This window comes from Lycorma delicatula, chromosome 9 (genome assembly GCF_047948215.1).
Source record: "Lycorma delicatula isolate Av1 chromosome 9, ASM4794821v1, whole genome shotgun sequence".
Classification (NCBI taxonomy): Eukaryota; Metazoa; Arthropoda; class Insecta; order Hemiptera; family Fulgoridae; genus Lycorma; species Lycorma delicatula.
Window position 1 is genome coordinate 42,580,749 of NC_134463.1, and position 13,591 is coordinate 42,594,339.

The 13,591-nt window shown below is 28.6% G+C and overlaps 1 protein-coding gene across 5 annotated transcripts in view; it reads left to right on the forward strand.

The window, feature by feature from the left end:
- The window catches only part of LOC142329723 (uncharacterized), a 187,535-nt gene that overhangs the window by 31,560 nt on the left and 142,384 nt on the right, over window positions 1-13,591 (forward strand). For all 5 annotated transcript variants that reach the window (XM_075374451.1, XM_075374458.1, XM_075374453.1 and 2 more), the window contains 3 exons: window positions 1,497-1,584; window positions 5,843-5,888; window positions 12,009-12,062. In XM_075374451.1, the coding sequence (XP_075230566.1) occupies window positions 1,497-1,584; window positions 5,843-5,888; window positions 12,009-12,062 (188 nt within the window). The remainder of the gene's footprint in view (window positions 1-1,496; window positions 1,585-5,842; window positions 5,889-12,008; window positions 12,063-13,591) is intronic.

The window sequence follows — 13,591 nt, forward strand, 5'->3', positions numbered from 1 at the left end:
CAGGTTGGATGGACTAAACCTTATTTTTAGATTGGATCAGGTGTGTATGGCAAAAGTGATCAGGAGATTTACTTAATAAAAAAAATACCGGTATGCTAGTAATGGATAGTTATTGGGGGCATACGACTGATAAAGTGAGACATTTTAAAAAAGGGTATGACAGACCAAGTAATAATTCCAGACCGATTGACATTTCTATTGCAAGCACTAGATGTCTGCATTAATAAACCATTCACATCTGCATTAAAACTTCTGCATCCATTTACTGTACAGTTAATGGATGGCTGACGAAAATTTCTTTCTCACGTCTACAGGAAAAATCAAACGCCCAGATTTTAACCAGATTTGTGTTTGGATAAAAGATGCTTGGGAAGGTATTTCCATGGAATTATTAAGGAAAAGTTTAAAAAAAGGCGGAATATCTAATGAATTTGATGGTAGTAAAGACCTTTGGCAGAGTAACGTGGAGACCTTACCGGTAACTCTTCTACAGACATTGACAGTGATAGTGATTAATTAAAAATAAATTCCCATATTAAAAAGTGTATTGAAATGATCCTTTTCAACATGATACTTTCTTTTCGTTTTACTGGCCTACTGATTCTGATCTAAACTAGTACTTACGGTAATTAATTATTAACGTAATATTAATGTTGTAATTTAAATGAATGAATTAAATGCTTACTTTCTGAATATTTTCGTATTTTTTTATCATATCTGTTGCACTTTAAAATACCGGTATATACTCAATTTTTTTTTAGATTTTCGGTTCGGAAAATTGAGGTGCGAATAAAATATGGTAATATTATTTTTTTAAGTTTTTTATTTATTTCTTTTTACATATTCGTTGTGTTGTGTGGTAGATTTTTTAAATAAAATATATTTTTATTATTTACTTTTCAGTAATGAAAGTGCCAAAAATATATTTATAATTTAGGAAGTTATGTTTTCGTTTAATATTATGGTCTCAGACTTATATCACATGCATTTTAATTAGCAGAATGGGATGGATGAAATGTTTGGGAAAAATGTCTGGACCTTGTCAGAAATTGAACCAGAGATAAGCTATTTCATGAAACCATTAGATCCCATCCATTGTGTTATTCTTGACCCATGGGATATGCGCACATCCAGATTTTATAAATTTGATTTCAACAATATCTGTTAACTTCGTTGCTTGTAAATAATATGGTATTATTTTTTAATCTAATTAAGAAAGGTCAAAAAGTATTGATAATAATATTTCATGTTTCAAATTATATATATGCTTACATATTCATGCGACTTGTACCAAAACATCTATTAAATGTTAAGTTGGGGATTTTTTATTTTATTAATTACATTCAAGTTCATTTCCAGTTAGTTTACAGTTATTGAGAATCAACTCTTGTGTGAGTAATTCATTATGATTTTATACGTATCTATTTAAATTTTTATTTAATGTAAAAACCTAATGAAGAAATTAACCAATTTATTTGTTATTATTTTTGTTACAGTATATTTAGATGAGAATGCATTAATCGCAAAGAATTCATCATTGATAATTGTAAGAGTTCCGCTTTCAGCACAACAGAAAAGAGCTTGGTAAGTATAAATGAATTCTTGCTTCTTTTTTTTTAACTGTAGTTCATTATTATGTGTTTTTATTATTTATTGGCTGGTGGGTCATTTTGTTAAAAAAGAGAGTTAACAAGAAGAAAAGATATTATAGTCTATTATCTGTGTTCATCCTCTTATTTGTATGATGAATCTTTCTAAATATATTCATATATTATGATGTGTTTCTGTGTTTAGGTTTAAATCATCGTTCAAAGTGTTCTAGAGTTATCTAAAAACCAGTCACAAACAACTGACGACTTAAAAAAAAAACTTCAACTTATGTCATATGCAAATAAATAAATATTAGTGAAAAAAGAAAACTGACCGGGTAGAGCATGATGAGGTGGTCAACGGATAAAACAAGTCTGTTTTATACTTTCTTTGCTAATGAACACATGAAAAGAGAATTTGTGTCACCTTCATGTCATCTTTGTTGTTTATCTTATTATTATGGATTATGCATCATTTAACCTTCTGTGAATGATGTTCTACTCATGCCTAGGATACAAAAAAATATACAGGTTTTGATTGAATTGAAAACATTTTGTTTCATAGTAGCTAGTAGAAGAAACAAAATCTTAAGTTATTTTATACTAGATTATAAATGAAAGTAGAATTAAGATCTTATTTATTTCACGGGAGACTGTTTTATAATTTTGATTGATAGTAAATTATTTTTAGAATATTTATTGGAACATTGTAGACATAATGCATAAGCCCCTTAGTATTTTTCATGATTTCCTATTTAAAATGTTGAGGTGCGGGTATTATTCAAATCATTATAATGATTGAATGACTATTACTCATTGTAATGATTGAATGGTTATTACTGTTTGAATGATGTTTTTTATTTAATTATTACTTTACAAGGTAGTGTCATATATGACTGTAACTATGAAAGATTATACAAAAACAGGTACAATACGTAAACAAAGATGACTTTTATTATAACACCTACCTCTGCCTCTATAGGAAGAGTACAAGGGTTATTACTGTTATGTTTTTATTATTAGTTCTTTATTTGCAACAAAATACCTTGAATGTAACGAGTTTCTGGAATATGGTAGATTTCAGTTTTTAGTTTTAGTTTCAAGTGAACTTCCTTCACACTTTTCATTTACCTTAATATTCATTTGATTTCAAAGTAGTAAACATATCACATCTCAGTTATATTCGTTTTATTTAAAAAAAAAATTTTTTTTGACTAAAAGTTGTTTTCAACCAAAAGATAATTTTGTTCATTTACTATGCCAAAAAATTAGAAGTTGTGTCAGAAGCTGAAATTATTTCTAACTGAGGAGTTGGTAAAAATACAACATCGATGAGTCATGTATTTGAGATTGGCTAAAGAAAAAGATTTTATTGCTTAGTGCCTCTTAAAAAAAATGATTGTTTGGGAACCAATTCCTCAAATTAGAGCAAGAACTATTTTTATTTATTAAAGAAAGAATGGAAAAGTGTTTTCCAGTTAACAGAGAAAAAGTGTTCTGCAAAAACAGAGATGTGCAATATAAAGGCAAAACAAAGCTTTAGTAGGTAATATTAAGAATGTTACAGCTAGCAGAGGCTGGTTTCAAAAATTTTTGTGTTTGACTATAAGAAGACTGACCAATATTTGTCAAAGATTTCCAGAAGAGAAACTTATGGAATTTCAGCGATATGTTATTGGCTTGTACAAAAAAAATTCAATTTCGAACTCACAAATATGAAACTGATCAAACCCCTGTATATTTTGAAATGTCGCAGAATTCAACTATAAGTTTAATTGGCAAAAGAAGTGTTCCTATTTAAGCTGGTGGTTGTAAAAAACAAGGTTTTTTATGCTTGCCATTTTAGTAGATGGAATAAAAATTACATATTTTGCTATTTTCAAGTTAAAGACTTTGCCCTTGCCCAAAAAAATCTCCCGAAGGGGGTAATTGTTTGATGCATTGGAAATGGATTCTCTTTAATGGATGAATGGTGGAAATTGGTGTGGGTTTGTTGATCCAAAAGTTTGCAAAAGGTAAAAACTATGCTTGTCTATGATAGCTTTCAGGAACATTTAACTGAAATATGAAAATTAATCATCGAAAAATAGAATTCTGAATTAGTAAATATTACAAGAGATTAACTTCTTTCCTTCAACTTTTAGATGTAAGTATGCTTTTTAAAGATTGGTTGAAAGAATTTTATTCTTCTTGGATGGCAAACAACGATCATTCATTTTCATTTACTGGACAAATTTAAAGACCCTCTCTCCTTTGTCTGAATGGATATTGACTGCATGGGAAAATATATCTTCAGAGCGAGTGATTAGAAGGCTTAAAAGTGTTCAATTTCAAATAATTTGGATAGGACAGAAGATGATACCTCTGGGAAATTGAAGAAAAAACTGATTCTGGATCTGAGATTGATATAAAAGTGAAGAAGGTAACTAACTAAAGCTTAGTATTGTAATTATTTATCCGTTTATAATAACACTAATAAATTAAACTCTTAGACTAAGTGTTTATTTTTTACTAATACCATATCTTCAATTTATTGACATATCTAGGTATAAATTAGTATATATTCGAAAGTACTTTCTTTCTCAATAATCTTATAAGTAGCATGCGGGTATGCAGGATCAGGGCTTATGTCGATAAATGGGTCAGTCTGTTTCAAATGATCCAGCTAAAATTAAAATGATCCACCGGGTTGGTCTAGTGGTGATCGCGTCTTCCCAAATCAGCTGATTTGGAAGTCGAGAGTTCCAGCGTTCAAGTCCTAGTAAAGCCAGTTATTTTTACATGGATTTGAATACTAGATTGTGGATACCGGTGTTCTTTGGTGGGGTTGGGTTTCAATTAACCACACATCTCAGAAATGGTGGAACTGAGAATGTACAAGACTACACTTCATTTACACTCATACATATCATCCTCATTCATCCTCTAAAGTATTATCTAAACGGTAGTTACCGGAGGCTAAACAGGAAAAAGAGAGAGCTAAAATTAAAATGAAACCCATGGTCTCAGAATGTCATGAGAATCGTTTTATTTGTTATATTTTCCACCCTTATTAACCATGTAAAATTTCATTTTGATACCTTAAATAATTTTTAAGTTATTAATTTTTTAAATGTGTTAAAAAATATGTTATTGTTGTTTACAAGGCTTTAATGATTGTGATGTTGATTTAGTAAAAAACTTATAACTTTATCAGTTTTCATCATATCACGATGGTTTTTTCACTAAGGTTTTTTGAAAAATATACAGAATAAGGTAATAATGTAATTAGCAATTTATCTCTCTTAATTGCTGTAGTAAATATAAGCTCAAACCTGATTTCATAATTTTTTGAAGAAAAAACAAAATGTAAAAATGTTATTTTAAGATAAAAGGGCACTGCAGTAACCAAATTTTTTTTTTATATAATCCTAAAAGTATGAGCAAGTAGGTTCTGGAAGAAAATTTGTGGTTTTTTGACTGCCAGTATATTTAATACATCATGAAACAACTGACAAACAATTTACGGTAATATAATCCAATTCAAAATAGTATCAACATCCTATAAACCAATTTATGGCTCATTTCTAAAATATATACATTACCTGCTGTATTTATTTATTTAGCAATCATATGTAAGTTTGTGTACAAAATACCATGTTTTAAACATTACGACTTGAAAGTGTTTAATTTAGTTTTGACTAAACTAAAAGTTAAAATACAACGAATTGAATAAAATAAGTGAATGAAAGAACTTACTAAGTCTTCAAAAGTCTTGATGCAGACTCATTTACTATTTACACCTGTTATGTCAGTGGAATTACACAATAAAACTATTTTGAATGAAACACCAACACCTTGTTATTTATGAACTTATGTTTGTTTTAACATCTTGTTTCACTGAAGGTTGATTGAACTAATTTCCTTCTCAGGAAAATAATACATTCTCCCGGATGCTTTTAGACTGGTGGAGGGGGGGTTTGACTGGGGGGCTTGAGAAACAACTAAAAATGTTCAGGATTTTGAAGCTTTTTGTTGTAAAAGCTTTTGTTGTTGTTAGTAAGCTAAATTCATGAACATTATTTAGTTCCAGTTGGCAAAAAAATTTAACAAAATTATATGAAACATAAACCATGTAACGTTTTTGTAGCGGACCACAGGCTCACTTTTTTCTAGTAATGAATTAATACTGGAAAATCATCAATAATTAGCTTATAGATCTTTCAAATTTATTTTTATTTTAGTTGATTTTTACTTTATTTTTTATGTTGCAGGGAACGTGCAGAAGCAAACCAACAATTGCCTGGAGTTGTAAAATCTGTAAGTTTAAAAAAAGTTTTTAAAATTTATTAATGTAAAAAAATTTATTTAAAAAAGTAGAGAATTATTTAGTCAAAAAATGAGTTTTAAAAAAATAAATAAATTATAAACTGTTATGAATTTTCTTTTAACTGTTCAGATTTTAGACTTAGAATAGATGTATTAATTTTGTTTTGAAATTGTATCTATGCCCAAAAGAATTTAAACTGTAAAGTTTTTATTTATCTGATACTAGCTTCTGGCAAAACGTATTTTTTATCTTCATACGCTTTACTGGTTCTTATTGCCCATTGTGGACAATTTGTATCATCAATTTTTGGCTATTGGTTATTTTTCAAGATACAGTTTCTTGATAAAATAATAATAGTATTTCTGATATCATACACTTAGTAAAAAAAATGTTTTGTAACAAAATAAAATAACATTACTTGTTAAAGAAAAGATGATATTTAACAATGTTAGAATAAGAATTCCCTTAAAAGAAAAACTACACATAATTTTGTCAGAGTATTTAGTAATGGGTAATAGAACTATAAAAATATTTTTAAAACTAATAAAAAATTCAGTATTAATAATAGAAAACATGAATTTATAAGGTGACTTAAAACATCAGTATTAATATTAAAAGTGTTAGCAGTTTCCTTTTTTTAAATTAAAATGAATATTTGATGAATAGTGAACATGAAAATTAAATGAAATCAGAAAAGGATGATGAAGGATGGTTAGAAGAAACAGTATTCCAGTTGTATGTATAACGGGTTAATTTGAGTAATTACTTTTTGGTATATTTCATTAATTTATGAAGAAAAACAATCGCAAAAAAAAAATTAATATATATGTTGCATACTTATATAATTAAAGAAACAAGTATAAATAATAATAAGTACAAGTAATAAATATATAATAATATAACAAGCATACACCTGACCACCATGAGACATGTACTAATGAATCGGGATTTTCTGCTAGCGATTAATACATTCTGGTGCCTGTTATCTTAGCACATATTACTTATTGTACGGAATGACTGGTGTTTTATGTGCTAAGGTAAGGGACACACATACGCATGCACGCACGCACCTACCCTACTAAAGGTGCGCACGCCTTTAGTAGGGTAGGATTTTGTTTATTAATGATCACTTTGGTTCATTTTTTTGCAGAAAAATTTTGCTTAATCTTGAGCTAAACTGTAATTAAGTGCATAAAAAAGTATTAAAAAATAAAAAATATAATTTTGTTTTGAATATCATATCCATTTGAAATTGCTGTTCTATGTTAGTATATGAAAAGCAATAAAATTATGTGCATAAAATAAAAACACCATAAAACAATCTATAAGAGGGGATGCTTAATGTAGCACATAATTCTTTATAAAACTTCTTGATAATTAATTAAACTAGGATTACCAGACACCATAATAAAACTTTTACTAAAATTTGTTGCTGCTCCACATGGTACATAATTTGAAAAAAATAATTTGTCGTACATGATTGTACTTTTAAAAAAATAAGTATGGATCATCTCAGGAAAAAGCAGCTTTAAAAGAGTTTAAATTAAGATAAAATATCAATAACCAAAGTCATGTTCCAATTATTGAACTATAAGTAAATTGATTCCAGATCACTGAAATGAAGAAAGATTGATATGTTAAAATGTAAGATGTTTTTTAGGGACCAATGAATTAAACGTTTTTTTGGTTTGTTGAATCTTGTTAAAACATTTTTTTGGAAACTAGTCAGTCAATAACCCAAAAGGGAGTTGCCTACTGTAGGGGATCAGCTGCATTCTATGCCCTATTGTATCCGACTCACAGCAATAGTGGTAGCCATTTCTTCCTAGAAACATCTTTTTCCTTTGAAGTAAAGTCATGTGTGTATATAGACCTTGGCCATAACTGTGTACACATGGTGATATTAATTGCTGAAAGGAAGAAGAATGGGATGAAATCCAATAATTTTCTTCTTAAAAGTTTATCAAAATTTGTTAAAGTTTCTTTAGGTTGCTAATGGATAAAATCTATTACCATTTTTAAGAATTTCTATGCTTAATATCTTAATTGTTATTAATCTTGTTAGCGATTAAGAGAGCAGATATATTAATATCTCTGAATATACTGTGCAACAAGTTGTAAGCAGATGAAAAAACAGATCTGAAGTAATGTTTATTTTCTTCAATTTTTGTATTCTTAAATTATATTGGCAAAAGAAAGTGAATGATAAATTAGGCTGTGCTTGTATGATTGTGTGGGCTGGTAATTTGGAATGTTGTTATGTAACAGTGTTTCTGCATCTAATTGATTTAGTAAAAGATAAGCATATCTCAGTGCTCAAATGGCTTTGAAACTAAAACTGATCACAGAAGATTGCTTGCGATGAAATCCACGATTTACTCAAAATATTTTTAATGTAAAAAGCAAAATTTTTTTGCGTGTAAGTTATTACATGGTTTATAAATTTGTTTCATCATTTAAAAAAAAAAAAAAACTGATGAATAGTTGCACTGTGATATTTGTGTTATCTCTTTCTTTTCAGATGTATTTTTAAACACCATGTATGACCGTAGTGGATAATGTTCAGTAATTTTACAACATATACACAAAGCTTATGTAATTCAAAAATTATATTAATATAAAAATTAAAGAAAATCAAAATTATTGGTTTCTTCTTTGCTGTCTCTGAATAGAACTAAAATATTTTGGAGAACTGTTATACAAAATTGTATTGCTTAAAAAAAAATTATTCTTTGCTCTTTTGCATTTTAATGCTTCACTACCTGTTACTAGTTTTTACATTTTGTATGTAATTGTACGAGGGTCGTTCGATAAGTCCTTCGAAAAAGATAAAAAACAAATTATTTATTGCAGATTTTTTTTTCTATTTTTTAACATAATCTCCTTTTAACTCTATACACTTTTCTAAGCATTTCTCCAACTTTTTTAAGCTGTCCAAAAAGTAGGATTTCAGAAGGTCCTCAAAATAAGCATCTGTTTAGGTTATGACCTCCTTGTTCGATGTGAACTGTGGCCCGCTGAGCCATTTTTTCAAGTTTGGAAATAAAAAATCGCTGAGGGCCAAATCCGGTGGATGTTGTTGTAATTTGAACTTTAATTCCATAATTTTGGCCATCAAAACTGCACAGATGTGCACCCGTGCATTGTCTTGATGGAAAAGGATCTTTTTCTTTTTCAAATGTGGATATTTTTTCTTGATTTCTTTGCTCAACGGGTGCAATAATGACGCATAATACTCTCCAGTTATTGTTTGTCCTTTTTTCAAGTAAATCAGTAGATGATAACCGTGTGCATCCTAAAAACCGTGGCCATCACCTTGCCAGCCGATTTCACCGTGTTTGCCTTAAAAAACCTACTGTTTTGATTGTTCCTTTGTCTCTGGAGTGTAGTAGTGTATCCATGTTTCTTCCACAGTTATGTATCGACGCAGAAACTCGTTAGCATTGCGGTAGAAGAGTACCAAAACAACTTCAGAGTCGACTATGCAACTGCGTCGTTTATTCTCCACTGAGAGCAAATGTGGCACCTATCTTGCTGAAATTTTTTTCACATCCAATTTTTTACGCAAAATTGTAAACACTGTACCTTGCGATAATGTCTGACCTGAACTATTTCACGCACTTTTGATTCATCATCACTCAAAACCGTATCGTGAATTTTGTCAATCATTTTGGGGGTGGTCACTTCCACTGGACATCCTCGACGATGTTCATCTTTCGTGGATGTATGGCCATGTTTAAACTCATTTACCCAATTGCAAACAGGAGCAGATGTGTTGTGAACTTCATCAAACTCAACCTTGATCTCTTTCGGTATTAAGCCTTTTAAATATAAGTGTTTAATCACCATTCGAAACTTACTTTTTCCCATTTTTCTAAATAAACAATAGCGTGTGCTTCAATTAACTATGATAATGAAACCATGTGATGGATAGAGCTGAAACTTTAACTGCACTCTAGCGACAAATAACACTTACTAAAAGCAAACCATTTTCGATACTACGAGCATCATCTCTGGAATTTTCTAAGAACTTATTGAACAACCCTCGTACTTACTAAAACTATTAAATCTTCAGGCCACTCAATTATTACCATGAAATGAATTATTATGTTTTTTTTATTCAGTTTTTCACCTATTATTATTGTTAATTTTCTGGTTAAAACTCATTTTTCAGTTTTTACTTCCTTGTATGAAATAAAGGAAGTATTGTGATTGTGAAAAATTTAGGTTTTCAGGTTTCAATGGAAATATCCATTTTCGTCATCCCTCAAAATCCTCTTTTGACCAGTTTCGGCGTGACATCTGTACGTATGTACGTACATACATACATATATACATACATATGTATGTATGTATCTCACATAACTCAAAAACTATTAGCCATAGCTTGTTGACATTTTGGATTTAGGTCTGTTGTAACATCTAGTTGTGCACTTCCCCTTTTGACTGCAATTGACTGAACCAAAAGTGTCAAAAAAAGCCCAAAATAAAAAAAAAATGTTTTTTAGACTTTTTCTTAACTGCAGTAATAAAGCTCTCATTGAGAACTTTTCAACGATGTGTCATAAGTATTACCTTTTTCCATTACTTCCAGAGTTATAGCCAAATTAAATTTTTAAATTAATGAAATATTTGGATCTTACAAGGGGAAGGCACATCGGTTCAAATTTACTTTTTTTTACTTTTTTTTTTTTTTAATTTAAATACATTGATTTATTAATAATTATTAACCTCTGATTGTAAAAAAAAATTTACAATAAATAATAATTCAATAATAACAAGAAAAAAAAAGAAAATTTATCAGAAGTTGTTAATGAAATAAAATTTTATATACTTTTTATTTTAAAAGAAATGTGTATACGTAATTTAATAGGTGTACAAGGAAGTCATGTGTTTTGTCCACATCAGATTTTTTATTTAATATGTATGACAAGTGTATATATTACAAGTTCTTTGTTATAATGTAGAATTGAAGTTTTTATTAATATTGAATAGTAATAAGTAAAATATTTAATATGTGTTAGTTTGAATTTATCACTTAATGATTTTTAATATCATTAAGCCACTTGTTATCATGAACCCATTGTTATCAACGTGTATCACTTGTTTTTTGAGGGCCCTGGGATGGGGGCTTTTTTATAACTATAGTAAAATTCAACACAACCTTTTTAGTAACAAAGAGATTAATAATAAAACAATTATTTTCTGTATTCTGAGATGAGCTTAAATAATATAACTTAAGTGTACAACCTATTAGCAGCTTGGCAGTTTTTATGCCGGTAGACAGTTTGACATCTTTATCCTCAGGGACTATAAGCTTTGCATCTTTTTGAGGCGTTAGCTTTAATAGTAGACGAGATTAATTTAATTAAGTGACCCAAAAATTAGCTTTGAAGTCAGATTGTTGAACCATATTGCTGTTGCTGGTAGTAAGAATTATATGCTGTACATATTTATTTGTTTTATTGCATATTTGAATAAAAAATTTATATCACATAAACATATTCAAAATACCAATTTGCTAGATTGTTATAACTCTAGTGAAATAAATTGCCTTATTCCTTGATTTTCTGTAAAATTTTATATTTTTTAAAATGTAAAAAATGTATTTAAAACCCTTTACAGCTTATTTAGAGGTTACGTAAACTCTCATCTTCATTTTTATTACCTTTTTCACTTCTTACCAATTTCCTGACTGCTTTCATGATCGCTTTCCTACATCCATTTTCATGTAAAACATTTTCAACAAATTTACTGAACCAATGAGAAACATAAATAATTCAGTATGGAATATTCCATGAATGTGATTACATTGGGTAAATAAACAAAAAGGATAGGTTATGATGATCTAATTGTTGCTGATATTGAAAATTGATAAAATCCTTAGAAATAAAATAAATACTCTTACTAAGATATTTTAATTCTATCTGTTATAGAAAATGTAAAAATTGCAATTAATGTTCAGACCAGAAATGTTTTTCTTCATCCCAATAGTACACCCAATATTGGGAATGATAGAATAAAATGATTGTTCTCTTGTGTATTTTCTCTTTTTAATGAATAATTTGTTCATTACATTTGTTTTAGTTTTGTATTATTTATGTTTCAAGGGATCAGGAATAAACTTAGACGGCCAAGATCCAGAAGTTCAGAAATTAGCTAAGGTAAAGATATTGGTTTTTCTTTCTTAATTGTATTAAAGTATTTCATAAGTACAATTTATTGCAAATTCACTGGAAGATTTTTGGGAAAATGGTGGAAAAATTTGGTTGAATAAGATTCTTTATGTACAAATTTTAATTCCTTTACTTTTGACTGGTTGAAATATATCTGAACTGGTTATATTATCATTAAAAATAGGATCTCCTCTGTATAGTTGGATAAAATCTATAATTATTTATCAAGAAATTTCTATCCATGTGATTTTGGACTTAGTTTTTTCCCTGCAGAATGCTTGAAACATACATTTGGTTTATAATAACTGAAGGGAGTCTTGAGGTCAGTTATTTATTTCTCCTGTTTTGTTACCTGGTAACAGTAAAGTATTAAAGCAAATAAATGATTTTTAGGAATACAGATTATGGAACGGATTGAGTATCTGATAAGATTATTTGCAGCTAATATGGTATTACATCTTTAAGTCTGTCATTCTAGTTCTAAGATGTACGTTGGATTTGCAAGTTGGTTGATACACCATTAATGTTTAAGTTTATCTATAACCTTAATTTGTGGTAGGTGTTTTGACAAAGTCAATCTTAAAATTCTTGTAAAAAAAATCTGAGATTCGAGTTATTCTTTTGTTTTTGATATGGCTAATTTTTATCTTTAGAACTGATACCGGAGAGTCAATTTTCTATGTAAAAAGATCTTTTGCTTAATATGCATGGGGAAAGGTTTTCAAGGGTGTCTTGTAGAATTGCTGTTGGGGCAGATTCTTTTTTATGAAGTATATTAATTTATTCCATAAAATATATTAATCCATATATTAAAATACATTCATACAAACTATATTAATTTCTTGGGCAAGTGTTTATTACGCATGGTGGTATCATAAAATATACAAATTATAATTATTTACAGAATTCCGTCATATAATGTAAATCAGTTGAGCAGTTGCATAAATTATGATGCATATTATGTTAATGATATAAGAATATAACTTATTTGTATTTTCATAACTTTTTTCTTATTTGGGTCTAGTATGCTACATGTAAGGAAAAAGTAATTAATATGAATAAATTAAAAATATTTGAATTTTTTTTTTTTTGATGTCGCATTTTATTTTTACAGTTTAAGTACATTATTTTGTAAAATGTGTTATGTATTATTTTGTTAAAATTAGCATATTAGCATCTAATAGCTGTAACAACTTTCTTTATTTCTTCTTCAAAATCATTGTTTCAAAAACAATCAGTTTTCCTTGCTGTGGAACCTAGTACTTGCAGTCATCATTATTATTACTGTTTTCTCTCTTTACTTAAATATATATTTTTTTTATTAATAAAAAAGTATTCATTTTTCAGGGGGTTTGTTTGTTGGTCGCTTTGTTATGATATTCAGTTATTCACTGACACTCCATGTCATCACTAAGATTTTATTATGTAAATGAAATCTATTTGTAAAAATAATTCCTTTATTTCTCCTCTGATACAAAAGTTTTCTTATGAAAGAGCAGTATAAAAAGTACATATGT